A 12,487-nucleotide genomic window follows, 5' to 3' on the forward strand; every position below is an offset into this window, starting at 1 on the left:
ATAAAAACAGCATGTTTCCCACCCCCCCCCCCTTCTCTATTTCCTGCTGTTCACTCTGTATGGTTACATTCTTGGTCCTGTCAGAGCGTTGCTGGTTCCATTCCCAACCAATCGCAGTGCTGCCAGTTACATTTGCATCCAATCAGGGTGCTGATTACAGCTGGGCGTGGATCTCGGGATGCAGGTTCCAATCCCAGGTGGGACACAGCCATTGTTCCTTTGATATTGGCAGCCAGGATTGGTTGGACAATGTCCAGCTGTGCGAGGTGTTAATGTGTAAGAAATGGGACAGAGCTGCGTTTCTGGAGGGGTCATCTGTTTGTCAAATCGGCTGTGCCACGTTTATTTAAAAAAAAGAAATTTCAGTACCTGGCTTTGCATTAAATTAGGCTCCCGACATCATTCAGGAGCTGGTCTGAGTGCATCAAAGGGCAGTGCCGCTGTCCCCTTTGAACCAGCACCGCTGACATTCAAAGCGCACGTAGCCTCTAGCATGCCCTTCTGTGTGGTTTTAAATGGGGAAAAAAAGCTGAGTCATTTCAATTGGGCGGAAGCTGGGGTCCACCAGGAAGCCATTTTGTTTTGCCACCTGAACCGCTTCATGACTCATCACTTTCAGTCATTCCACTCCCCCCAACCCCCCCCCCCCCCACCCCTCCCCCCGAATGTTGTCGTTTGTTTTCTCCTTGGTTGATGTCGCAATCCTGTCCAAGACCATGCGTGCCTTTGAACAGTGCTGCCAGCCCTGAGCGGGCAGTCCAGAATCCATTTACTCTTTTGGGGGCAGTGCTAAGGGAGAGCCTATTCTTCCATGTTGTCTTTTTTTTTTTTTTTTTTTTTTTAAAGAGTGAGCTCTAATGCGTTTTCTCTTCTTCCCCCCCCCCCAGTACATCTTTGGGGAGTTCAGCCCGGACGAGTTCAACCAGTTCTTCGTTACGCCCCGCTGTTCTGTAGAGGTAAGGAGAGACGTCCGCGAAAAACAGACAGCCCCCTATTTTTTACTATCCTGTTTGCATGTCAAGGCCCCTGAGTTTGTCCCCTAACCCTGCTGGTCCCGCTGGTCAGATCAGGCCCCGTGTTTTTAAAACGAGTCCCGTTCAGCCTTGAATGGCAAATGGTCGGGCCTCAGTTGATGAGTAACAGGACTGATATGAGTGTGTCTGCTCGTTCGCTGTCTTTGAAGGAGGTGTCCTCGGCCCAAAAGCCCGTACCTTTCAGCATTTGCGCAGTTTGTGTTTCTCCTTGTGTGTGTGTGTGTGTGGGGTTCAGCTCTTGACGTGTGACATGGAAGAGATGATTGGAAAAGGGTGGGGAGGTGGGTAACGTGCTTGCGCTAAGAGTGTTGTGCGGCCATTTTGTTGTCGGTAATAATTCCATTGTTTTCCCTTCCGCAGCTCCCCCCATTCAACGACAAGGGTTCCTATGTCAGTCAGTCCTCAGGTAAGTGCTAGTCTGCGGCAGGTCTGTGGGGGGGGGGGGGGGTGGGGCATATTGGTACTGCCCTCGTGGGTCAGGTTCTAAAAGCGGCTGGGGCCTGTCCGGGACAACACCTCGCACGGAGCAGGGTTCCACTCCGAACCTGGGTGCACTTGGTCCTCCTCCCACCCCACCCAAACGAAAACTTGTGTGGTCTGCCTTTCAGAGAGAAGGCATTTCCCTGTTCCTCTAACCCTTGCGCTCCTGACTGATCATCGTGTCAGGTTTTTAAGTTGTCTCAGAAAGTGCCGCATTGTGTGAAGCGTTGAGTCCAGTATCGACCGTGACGCCTGAACGTAAAGTGTAATGTTAAACCGAGTGTTCTCTTCATGCATTAGAAAAATGTCAAATTTACTTTTGTCTTTTTTTTAATTTTTTTTAATTTAATTTAATTTTTTTTTACCCTGAACGTTTATCCCGGTTTTTATTGGTCATTCAGGAAGTTACTGTGCCCCCGCCGTGCCGTACTATACCGAAACAGTGAGGCGGCAGGTCTGCGGTGAGTTGTGGGTCCAGCGCTGCTGAATTCAAAATGGCGGTTTTTAATCTGGTGGCTTTCTCCACTCTTCCCCCTGACTCTCTTTATCTTGGTTTGTGAGACCTGTGCGGCTTGTGCATGCCTAGGAGCCACTAAAACCTCTCTCTCACCCTCCAGAATGTTTGGAGAATAAAAAAATATGTATTTGCTCTGTGGTTTCAGCTGAAAAGCAGGTGCATTCCTCCCCCCCCCCTCCCCCCGCGCTACTGAATGTCTGCAAAGTGCTGTTGTAACTGCATTTTTGGGGTGGCGGGTGGGGGAGGGGGTTGAGTGCTCGCTGATATTTTAAGGGCTAACCCCAGTTTCGATAATGATGGGGATGATCCTTCCTTGTTTTTTTAGAAGGGGATTCTCCCCCACAACCTTTCTTTAACACAGGTATGCATTCAGTTGTCCTGTTTTTGTATTTTTTATTTTATTTTTTTTCTGGAATGACTTTGTTTGAAATGGACACTAACCCGGAAGCTTCTGCGATTGGATGGAACGTGCGGAGCACACTTTCTAACCCTAAAGAGACCACTGGGGCCTCGTGTGGCTTTCCCTGGCGGGAAATGGGGCCTCTCTCTCCGCTTCGCAGCCGTCCTGGGGCCTCTGTCTCTCTCTGTCTCTCTCTCTCTCTCTCTCTCTCTCTCTCTCTCTCTCTCTCTCTGTCTCTCTCTCTCTCTCTCTCTGTCTCTCTCTCTCTCTCTCACTGTCTCTCTCTCTCTCTCTCTCTGTCTCTCTCTCTCTCTCTCTCTCTGTCTCTCTCTTTCTCTCTCTGTCTCTCTCTCCCTCTTTCTGTCTCTCTCTCTCTCTCTCTCTCTCTCTCTCTCTCTCAACCCAGCATCCCGGCCTGATCCGCCCTGCGCTCACTAACCCTCTCTTCATCCTGCATCCTCTTCCTCCTCCTGTTTTTCACACTGTATTAAAAAATAAATAAAAAAAGGCTGAACTTACTGAGGATGAATCAGTGTATTCTCATGTAGAATGTCTGTGTTGTGTGAGGTGACCCAAGTGGAAGATCCTTGGAATGATAAAACGGCCTGGTTTAGGATTAAGTTAAAACATTTTTGTGGTCCGCTTTGCCCTTTTCCTAAAATATCAAGCCAGAATTGAGAGAGAAATCATCTGTTCTTGTGAAAGCCCTTCCCAGGTTTTTAAGGGTAAAAGTTTAGGTTCTTTCCAAAGGCATATTTTTTAATTTGAGGAATTAACATATGCACTGATAAGCATGTCTCTAATCAGGCAGTGCATGGCTCTCTGTGTTCTGCGTTAAAGCTGAGAAATACATTTTCACGAAGGCCTTGAGAAAGAACTTACATTCTGTATGAATACTTTAAATGTATTTTGTTCCAGTTGACTTGTCTGCTTGTGTGTGTGTGTGTGGTTTGTGCATGTGTGTGTGTGAGAGGTGTGCGAGTGAAGGGTGTGTATGTGGGGGGGTGTGTGTGCGGGAGAGTGGGAGGTGTGTGTGGTTCGTGTGTGTGTGTGTGTGTGTGTGTGTGCGCGTGCGTGTGTGTGAGAGTGAGAGGTGCGTGCATGTGTGTGTGGTTCGTGTGTGTGTATTGAGTGTGTGTTGCGAGAGCGTTGGTGCTGACGGGCTGTCGTGTCGTCCCAGGTGAAGAGTACCAGCACATCGAGTTCGGGGTGGACGAGGTCATCGGGGCGGAGCCCCTGCGGGTGAAGGAGTCCCTGCAGCGGGTGTCCAGCACGCTCAACCCCCAGGCCCCCGAATTCATCCTGGGCTGCCAGCCCGCCCCCAAGGCCCTGCCGGACCTGCAGCCGGGGGAGGAGCCCGACGGCTGCGCTGACTCAGAGCTCCCCCTGCTGGACGGCGCCGGGGGCGCCTGCCCGGACCTGGAGGGCGCGGCGGGCGGCCTGGGCCAGCGGGAGCGCAAAAAGAAGAAAAAACGGCCGCCGGGGTACTACAACTACCTGGAGGGGTCCGGCGGCGACGCCGGGGGCGACGACGACGGCCCCGCCCCCCACGGCGACGCCCCCCTCGGGGCGGGGCTGGTCAACGGACACGTGCCGAGCGTCCCGGGTCTCGGGTCAGAGTCGGACGTTGCCGGGGAGACGGAAGCCGAGGCCGAGGCCGCCTCGCCTTCCAGGCGCAGCCCTGCCGCTGAGGCCCCGCCCCCCCTCACAGCGACCGCGGTCGCCGTCGCCGCCGGCGACCAGAGGACTTGTGAGAGCCCCGAGGAGTCGTCCCTGGACTTCACGAGCGGGGCGGCCTCTTCATCGGACAGTAACAACGCGCCCTCCTCCTCTTCCTCCTCCTCCTCTTCATCGTCGTCCTCCTCTTCCTCGTCCTCCCACAGCAGCGGGGTTGGGGAGGGGGGCAGGACAGCTGAGCAGCCGCAGGACGCCCCGGGCCTGGAGAGCCCCGAACTGCTGGGCAGCGGGAGTCACAGCCCGAGCCCCACCTCCCCGCCTCCTCCGCCCTCCACTGCTGCTGCTGCTCCGCCCACTGCCCCAGGCCACCCCCCCAGCCCCAGCCCCACCCCCTCCCAAACCACTGCTACTACTGACCAGGAGGAGGCTGGGGACGGGGTGGTGCCCAACGGGCCCACTGAGCCTCTCCCTCGCGAGGACTCCCCGGAGCCCGAGGAGGCCCCGTCCCAGCCCCCGCCGGACCTCCAGGCCCCCCAGCCAGCGGCCGAGCAGGCCCTGTCGCCCCCGTCGCCCCTGCCCCCCGCGGGCACCCCGGCTCCCAGCGCGCCCAAGTCCTGGGCCAGCCTCTTCCACAACTCCAAGCCCCTGCCCGGCGGGCCGCAGGCCTACGTGGAGGTAAAAAACGTGCCGCCCCCCGAGGTGCCGGCTGTGCCCGCGGCTGAGACCCCCGAGGTGGCGGGCGACGCCAGGGAAGGACCCGTTCACGTGTCTGAGGACGCCATGGCCCCCAAGCTCGCAGGTAGCGCCCCTTCACTGTACTGACCCTGTCCTGCGCTGCTCTGGCAGTACTGACACTGCCCTGCGCTGCTCTGGCAGTACTGACACTGTCCTGCGCTGCTCTGGCAGTACTGACACTGTTCCACCATGCTCTGGCAGTACTGACACTGTCCTGCGCTGCTCTGGCAGTACTGACCCTGCCCTGCGCTGCTCTGGCAGTACTGACACTGTCCTGCGCTGCTCTGGCAGTACTGACACTGTTCCACCATGCTCTGGCAGTACTGACACTGTCCTGCGCTGCTCTGGCAGTACTGACCCTGCCCTGCGCTGCTCTGGCAGTACTGACACTGTCCTGCGCTGCTCTGGCAGTACTGACACTGTTCCACCATGCTCTGGCAGTACTGACAGTCCTGCAGTGCTCTGGCAATACTGACACAGTCCTGCGCTGCTCTGGCAGTACTGACACTGTCCTGCGCTGCTCTGGCAGTACTGACACTTCCACCATGCTCTGGCAGTACTGACACTGTCCTGCAGTGCTCTGGCAGTACTGACAGTCCTGCGATGTTCTGGCAGTACTGACAGTCCTGCAGTGCTCGGGTGCTCTGGAGGTACTGACAGTCCATGTTGTTCTATTAGGCTACTGTGGTCTGTAGAATAGAGCCGATCCACTGTCAGGACGGTAGTAAACAGATTTTGTGGGATGTGGTCGGGAGTGATCGAGGCTGCCGGCACACGTTAGGCGAAGTGGCGCTGGACCGGAGTAAAATTTAATGGAGTAAAAAAAGATTTTTAAATTTCCGGTAGCACTGACCCAGTCCTAGGGAGCTTTGGCAGTACTGACAGTCCTATGGAGCTCCATCAGTGTCACACGAAGCTCTTGCAGCACTGACATGGTCCCAGGGTGCTCCGGCAGTACTGACAGTCCTTTGAGAATGGTGTGGTCGCTGGGTGATGGAGCAAAACCTTGCAGCATTGCCTGAAATTTGTTCCCCTGTTGGTGCTGTGATTAAGTCGCCACACGGTGGCAGCATTGAGTCATTTTGCTTTAAATACAACTGAATTTTCTATAGAGAATTTCTCAATGTTTCTAACTGCTGAGGAAGTTTGCTCAACTGGGAAATCAACTGAATAACAGACACGTGTATTACTTGGTTTCTTTTTTCTCTTGAAACGAGGATAATTTTCTAAAAAAAATAGGGAAGGCATCCGTCTGCCATTGTGATCAGTCCCATTGACAGATCAGTTGATATCTCTTCCACTTTGATACTTCTTTATTGAAGAAGGGGGGAATGTAGCACCAGGTGGCGCTAAAGCTCAGGTAATGGTCAGCGTTGGTGGGTTTATTTCCAGGCCCGTGCTCTGGTCTCTGATTGGCTGGGGGGGCACTGCTGCTCGAGGTTCGAGGTCGTGCCCCGTGAGCCTCGGGCCATTTCCGCCGCTGTGGTGCCGCCGAAGGGCGCCATTGTCACCGGGCCTAATGGCATTAGAGCCTAGAAGCCCGTTGCCTTGGCTGCGTGTGGTCATGTGATCCGCAACAACACAGGGGGGAGGGGGGGGGGAGTGGGGGGGAGTAGCGGGGGAACGTTCTGCAACAGTGACCCGCCCGCGAGTGTTAATTAAGACCATTACCACGGCGACTGATTGATCTGCCTCCTGGCTCCGCCCCCCCCCCCTTTATATGTCAGAGGGCTGGTGGGGATGGACGCGGCGTGCGCTCTGATTGGTGGGCCCTTGTGCAGCTCTCTTCCTGTCTTCCCCGGCCCCCTCTCTCGCTCCAGCCGAAACGCGCTCCAGGTGTTCTGAATCAGAGCCGGGTAAACAGGGGCGCGCAGATGGGGCTCCGCTCCGCCCCTCTCCTCCGCGGAGGACGTTGACTCTGATTTTTTGGATCGGGGACGGGCTCCTCGCTCGCCCTTTCGGGACCTCTCTCTCTCTCTCCTCCGCAGCTCGGATTCGATTGGCTCGCGGCCGTTGGCGTCGGCCCGACGCGTTTACATCGTAAAACATCCCAAACAAAGCATCGCGAGCACACAGGTCACACGCGTGCACGCACGTTGGACACACGCACGCAGGACACACAAAACGCACGTGCGCACACACACGCACAGGAGATGGGACTTTACATTACATTTACATTATAGGCAATTAGCAGACGCTCTTATCCAGAGCGACGTACAACAAGTGCATAGGTTTCATGATGTAGAGGCGCAAAAGAAACACTAGAGTGAAGTAAGGATCGTAGTGCCAGAAGTGACCACATCGATCAGGACTCCAACCCTGTAGAGTAAGCTTGTTCAGCAAGCAAGAATCCTACCAAGTACAAACTAGCACTGGAATCACACCTAATCATACAAAAACAATCCTGCCACTAACAATCACATTATCCTAGCTAGGTACAGTGAGCTGAACTATAGGCTAGGGAGGGGTGGGGAGAGGTGCAGCCTGAAGAGATGAGTCTTCAGTCTGCCTTTGAAAGTGGTGAGATTCTCTGCTGTTCTGACCGTCACGGGGAGGTCATTCCACCAGCGAGGGGCCAGGACAGACAGCAGACGGGAGCGGGAAGTGCAGACGCGAAGAGGGGGAGGTGCCAAGCGTCCAGAGGTGGCAGAACGGAGAGGTCTGGCTGGTGTGTAGGGTCTGATGATCCTCTGAATGTACCCTGGTGCTGACCCCTTAGCTGCCTGGTATGCAAGCACCAAGGACTTAAATTTGATGCGACTTTACTGGGCGATATAGCTCAGGAGGTAAGACCGATTGTCTGGCAGTCGGAGGGTTGCCGGTTCAAACCCCGCCCTGGGCATGTCGAAGTGTCCTTGAGCAAGACACCTACCCCCTAACCTCTAACTGATCTGGCGAATGAGAGGCATCAATTGTAAAGCGCTTTGGATAAAAGCGCTATATAAATGCAGTCCATTTACCATTACTGTGACCTTTGTGAATACACGCCTGCAGGGATGTGTGAACGCCTTGAGGCCGGGCTTCATCGCAGTATTTAATGGTGCCCTTTATGCATGGCGGCCTGACCTGACCGAATGTGAGCATGAGCCGCCAGCCTGCACACCCTGCTGGGGTTCTGATCATGTGATCAGCATTCCCGTGGGACTCTATATCGACGTCTTACAAAGCTAAAATCATGACATCGAGAGTCCGTCACAGCGGACAGGAGAGAGTGGATTTCGGAAAGAACATCCCAGAAAGAAAAGAATCTCGTTCTGTTCTCCAGCGATCAGATCTCCGGGGGGTTTTGTGAGTAAACGAGTAGTTCCGTGGAGTTTCGCGATTCCCAGGCCCTTGTTGGGGCAGGAATTTGCCGGGTTCACGGGCATCTTCCAGCCCCGCTGCATTATTTATAGAGAGAGTAAGCAGGCTCTGGACGCTGGCCCGGGTCGGCTCTGGAGCGCTCGGGGGGCCTCTGAGGCAGGCCGGCCGTTTTTATTGGCTGCGGGCTGTTTGTAGCCGCGCGGCGTGAGCGAGCGCGTCGATTTGCGTCTGTGATCCGTCGTCTTGCGTCTGCGGCACGGCCGAACGGCGTCACGCCGTGGCTCTGATCGACGGTCTCTTAGGGCCGGAAGCACACTTGGAATTTTATGGCTCTACGAGCTCGTGAAGTGGTCGTTGCCCCGGGCGACATTCCTCAAGTGCTCGTCTGCTTACTTTCTCTCTGACATCTGGTTTGATAAAAGGTCTGTCCACTAGGGGGCAGGTCCGAGCTTCTCCTCAGTTGATTCCGCCATCCTTGCTGGCTTCGTAACATCTGTATCTGTCGGGTCACTAGGCATTAAATGTGTATACTGCCCCCCGTGGTTCATGCGGGTATTGCACCTTGTAGACACATAGCGATCATATTTGAGGATGTGCACAAAAAAAACGCTCCGAAGGACCGCAGGATTCACGTAATTTAAATAGTGTGTTTCCAGCCTTAGCAGTATATCGGCAGTGTGCCCAGGTTTGATGAGGAAACTAGAGTTGGAGGCATTATAGTTGATATTGGATGTGTGAATTGTGGCGCGTTTCATTAATATTCCATCCTAATTTTTATGGTCACTATTGGTTTCTCTGACAATAGCTCCAGCATTTTTTTATTTATTTGTATTTTTTTGATTTTGTTCTTTGTTTTCCTCCCCAGAACTGATTGAGACTGTGAAGCTGATCCACAAACCGGTGTCTCTGCAGCCCAGAGGGCTGATCAACAAGGGAAACTGGTGCTATATCAACGCAGTATCCTTTCACGCCCCGCCCCTAACGCTCACAACACGTCTCCGCTCAGGTGGCTGGAACACGGAGTGGGTTTATGGCGTCAGTTTACGAGACGCTGGGTCATTTTTAAGATGCGAGACGGATCGGTGTGTGGAAGTGTTCCCCTGCCGGCACGCTCGGTTCCGTTGCTTTCAGTGTTCTCTCTGGCCGTGAAATGGGCAGCACATGACCTGTCCCTCGGTCCTCCTTGAGACGCTTGTGACCCTTGACCTTTGCCCTAAGACCCTGCAGGCCCTGGTCGCCTGCCCCCCCATGTTCCACCTGATGAAGTCCATACCCGTGCTGGGCGAGTCGCAGAGACCGTGCTCTTCTACGCCCATGATCGATAACTTGTGAGTACCGTGTGTGTCTGTCTGTCTGTCTGTCTGTGTGTGTGTGTCTGTGTCTGTCTGTCTGTCTGTCTGTCTGTGTGCGTCTGTCTGTCTGTGTGTCTGTCTGTCTGTGTTGTGTATCTGTGTGAGTGTGTCTGTGTGTGTGTGTGTGTGTGTGTGTGTGTGTGCGTGTGTGTGTGTCCATGTCTGTGTGTGTGTGTGTGTGTGTGTGTGTGTGTGTCTGTCTGTCTGTCTGTCTGTCTGTCTGTCTGTCTGTCTGTCTGTCTGTCTGTCTGTCTGTCTGTCTGTGCGTGCGTGCGTGCGTGCGTGCGTGCGTGCGTGCGTGCGTGCGTGCGTGCGTGCGTGCGTGCGTGCGTGCGTGCGTGCGTGCGTGCGTGCGTGCGTGCGTGCAGCCTACACCTGTTAAATCCAGGCCATAAGGTGTCTCAAGTTTCACATTATGTTCAGTGAGTGCAGTTTGAGTGCTGTTCCACCTGTGTGAATGGGTGTGGTCTTCAGTGCTGTTCCACCTGTGTGAATGGGTGTGGTCTTCTGTGCTGTTCCACCTGTGTGAATGGGTGTGGTCTTCAGTGCTGTTCCACCTGTGTGAATGGGTGTGGTCTTCATGCTGTTCCACCTGTGTGAATGGGTGTGGTCTTCATGCTGTTCCACCTGTGTGAATGGGTGTGGTCTTCAGTGCTGTTCCACCTCTGTGAATGGGTGTGGTCTTCATGCTGTTCCACCTGTGTGAATGGGTGTGGTCTTCAGTGCTGTTCCACCTGTGTGAATGGGTGTGGTCTTTCAGTGCTGTTCCACCTGTGTGAATGGGTTTGGTCTTTCAGTGCTGTTCCACCTGTGTGAATGGGTGTGGTCTTTCAGTGCTGTTCCACCTGTGTGAATGGGTGTGGTCTTTCAGTGCTGTTCCACCTGTGTGAATGGGTGTGGTCTTTCAGTACTCTCCTGTGAGTCCATTTTTTACGGTCACGTGGAAGTTTGACGCCTGATTTTTGTCTCCCCTTCCAGTGTCAGACTTGTGAACGAGTTCAGCAACATGCCCGTGCCCTCAAAGGCCAAACAGCAAGGTAAAGAGCCCCCTTTACTGACCAATCAGAGCGTTCCCTGTCCCGGTTTTTATGCTGTTTTTAAGCTGCGTGTGTCAGTACGGAACTTGAGCAAAACTCTTTCCACTTCCTGAACAGCCGCTGGCGATAAAGTGATGAAAGACGTGCGGCCGGGAGTCCCCTTCGAGCCCAGCTACATCTACAGACTCCTGACGCTCATCAAGTCCGGCCTCTCAGAGAAGGTAAACCACCGCGCCAGGGCTCTCGTGAGTCGGCAGAGCGGTCCTCCTCCTGCTGCATCGTGTTCCTGTCCTAATCTCGCTTTCTTCTTCCCCCGGGCGAAGCGTTTTCGCGAAAACGTGTCATCGGATCTCCTGCCGCCGCCGCCGCTGCTGCTGTTCTAGAACATTCTAGTAGCTGTGTCACACGGAGTAGCTGTCTGTCCGTTCCTGTTCTGTTAGTCATCGCAGCCGAGAGAGAGGACTGTCTTTAATGTGTGCGTTCGGTGTTCTGTTTCGCTAAACACTCTTTATGAGAACGAGGGCTGAGCGATTGACTCAGCGTCCTGTTCTGCTCGCCCGCGTCCGATTGGTCCACTTAACTCCTTCAGTGAGGGTCTGCTGCTGCTCGTGTTCTGTCCTTAATGAGCTGTGGGTCGCTCGGTCGAGCCAGGTCAGCAGTACGATGGTCTGAGAGTAGTTTTGCCTGGCGCCTGGCGGGGGTCTAGCATGACTGAGCGTGTTCTTCCCCCCCCCCCCCCCCCCCCGTGTAACAGCGTCTGTCACAATGCTTACCGCTCGGGAGGAAATATGTTCATATACCGTGTCAGTTTGTCCCGTTTGGAAGCAAATATTTATCTCCCGAAGCTGTACTCTGGATTAGCGTACGGTCAACAGTGTTTGCGGCCATCTTTGTTATCGCTCCAAAAATGGGCAGGACAACGGCGGTCCTCCTCCTCTGTGTATCTTTAGTTACGAGCAGATGCACACGTTTGGTCAGCAGACTCACTTTATGTATTTACAGAGGGGCTGCGAACTGTGTGTCTGCACAAGTGGGGCCAAACGGAGTCTCTGCCTTCTAGAAGGTTCCGCACCGCAGGTCAGCGGAGCGGAGTTTGGGGTCGGGGGGGGGAGGCTGGGACTCTGTGGGGGGGGCCGAGGGGAGGGGAGGGGAGGGGAGAGGCTCGTAGGGTAGACCCAGTCAGAACCATAATCCACTGAGCTGCACTTCCATGCTGGCTGCGCCTTTGCCAGACTCACCCGGGGAAGTAGAAGGTTGGCGCCGGCCTGGTGGCACGTCGGCTGGTACCGGTTGCAGTTGTGGCTGCGGTGCCCTCGTTTCACCCTGAACTACGATTGCCGTTCTTTCCCCTTCACGTTCGGTCAGTTCTGGAAATTAAATTCAGTTAAAACTTACATTTATGGCCTTAGAAATTCTTCATAGGGCATTAGTGGAGTTTTTTCACATGTATGAATTTGACGTTGTTCATTTCAATCGGTGACTACATTGTAACTGTGTTGACCCTGACCCTGGTTCAGGGTGAAACTATGACCGTATCCGTGACTAAGACTGGGTTCAGTCAGTGTACCCCCAGGCTGCCGTCAGCCTGCAGACAGACAGCTGCAGTCAGACCTGAGTCAGAGTTAGAGCTTAGTGTATTTGCTGTGGTCATTCGGGCCCCGTCCTTATTTGGGGGCTGTTCCTCCCCTCGCAGGGTCGACAGGAGGACGCCGAGGAGTACCTGGGCTTCATCCTCAACGGCCTGCACGAGGAAATGCTCTCTCTGAAGAAGCTCATCTCCCCACAGGAGGAGAGTAAGTAATCCTGCACAAGCCGCCATTTTGGCTCTTCGTCAGTCGCTCATTGTCATTATTTCCTGGAATGATGGTGCAAAGAACAAAGGCTCTTTCCTTCCTTGGTTTGCCTGCTCTGAATGCTGGTAGGTGGCTCCCGCCAGAGCCATAACAGTACCC

General features: G+C 54.4%; 1 protein-coding gene across 2 annotated transcripts in view; it reads left to right on the forward strand.

Moving 5' to 3' along the window:
• The window catches only part of LOC118228344 (ubiquitin carboxyl-terminal hydrolase 10-like), a 32,306-nt gene that overhangs the window by 8,989 nt on the left and 10,830 nt on the right, over positions 1-12,487 (forward strand). Inside the window, exons 2-10 of one of the 2 annotated variants that reach the window (XM_035419805.1) lie at positions 888-956; positions 1,395-1,440; positions 1,916-1,975; positions 3,612-4,907; positions 9,012-9,103; positions 9,365-9,474; positions 10,477-10,535; positions 10,653-10,756; positions 12,229-12,328. In XM_035419805.1, coding sequence (XP_035275696.1) covers positions 888-956; positions 1,395-1,440; positions 1,916-1,975; positions 3,612-4,907; positions 9,012-9,103; positions 9,365-9,474; positions 10,477-10,535; positions 10,653-10,756; positions 12,229-12,328 — 1,936 coding nt within the window. The remainder of the gene's footprint in view (positions 1-887; positions 957-1,394; positions 1,441-1,915; positions 1,976-3,611; positions 4,908-9,011; positions 9,104-9,364; positions 9,475-10,476; positions 10,536-10,652; positions 10,757-12,228; positions 12,329-12,487) is intronic. The other variant, XM_035419806.1, reaches the window with a different exon arrangement.

This window comes from Anguilla anguilla, chromosome 5 (assembly GCF_013347855.1).
Source record: "Anguilla anguilla isolate fAngAng1 chromosome 5, fAngAng1.pri, whole genome shotgun sequence".
Lineage (NCBI taxonomy): Eukaryota > Metazoa > Chordata > Actinopteri > Anguilliformes > Anguillidae > Anguilla > Anguilla anguilla.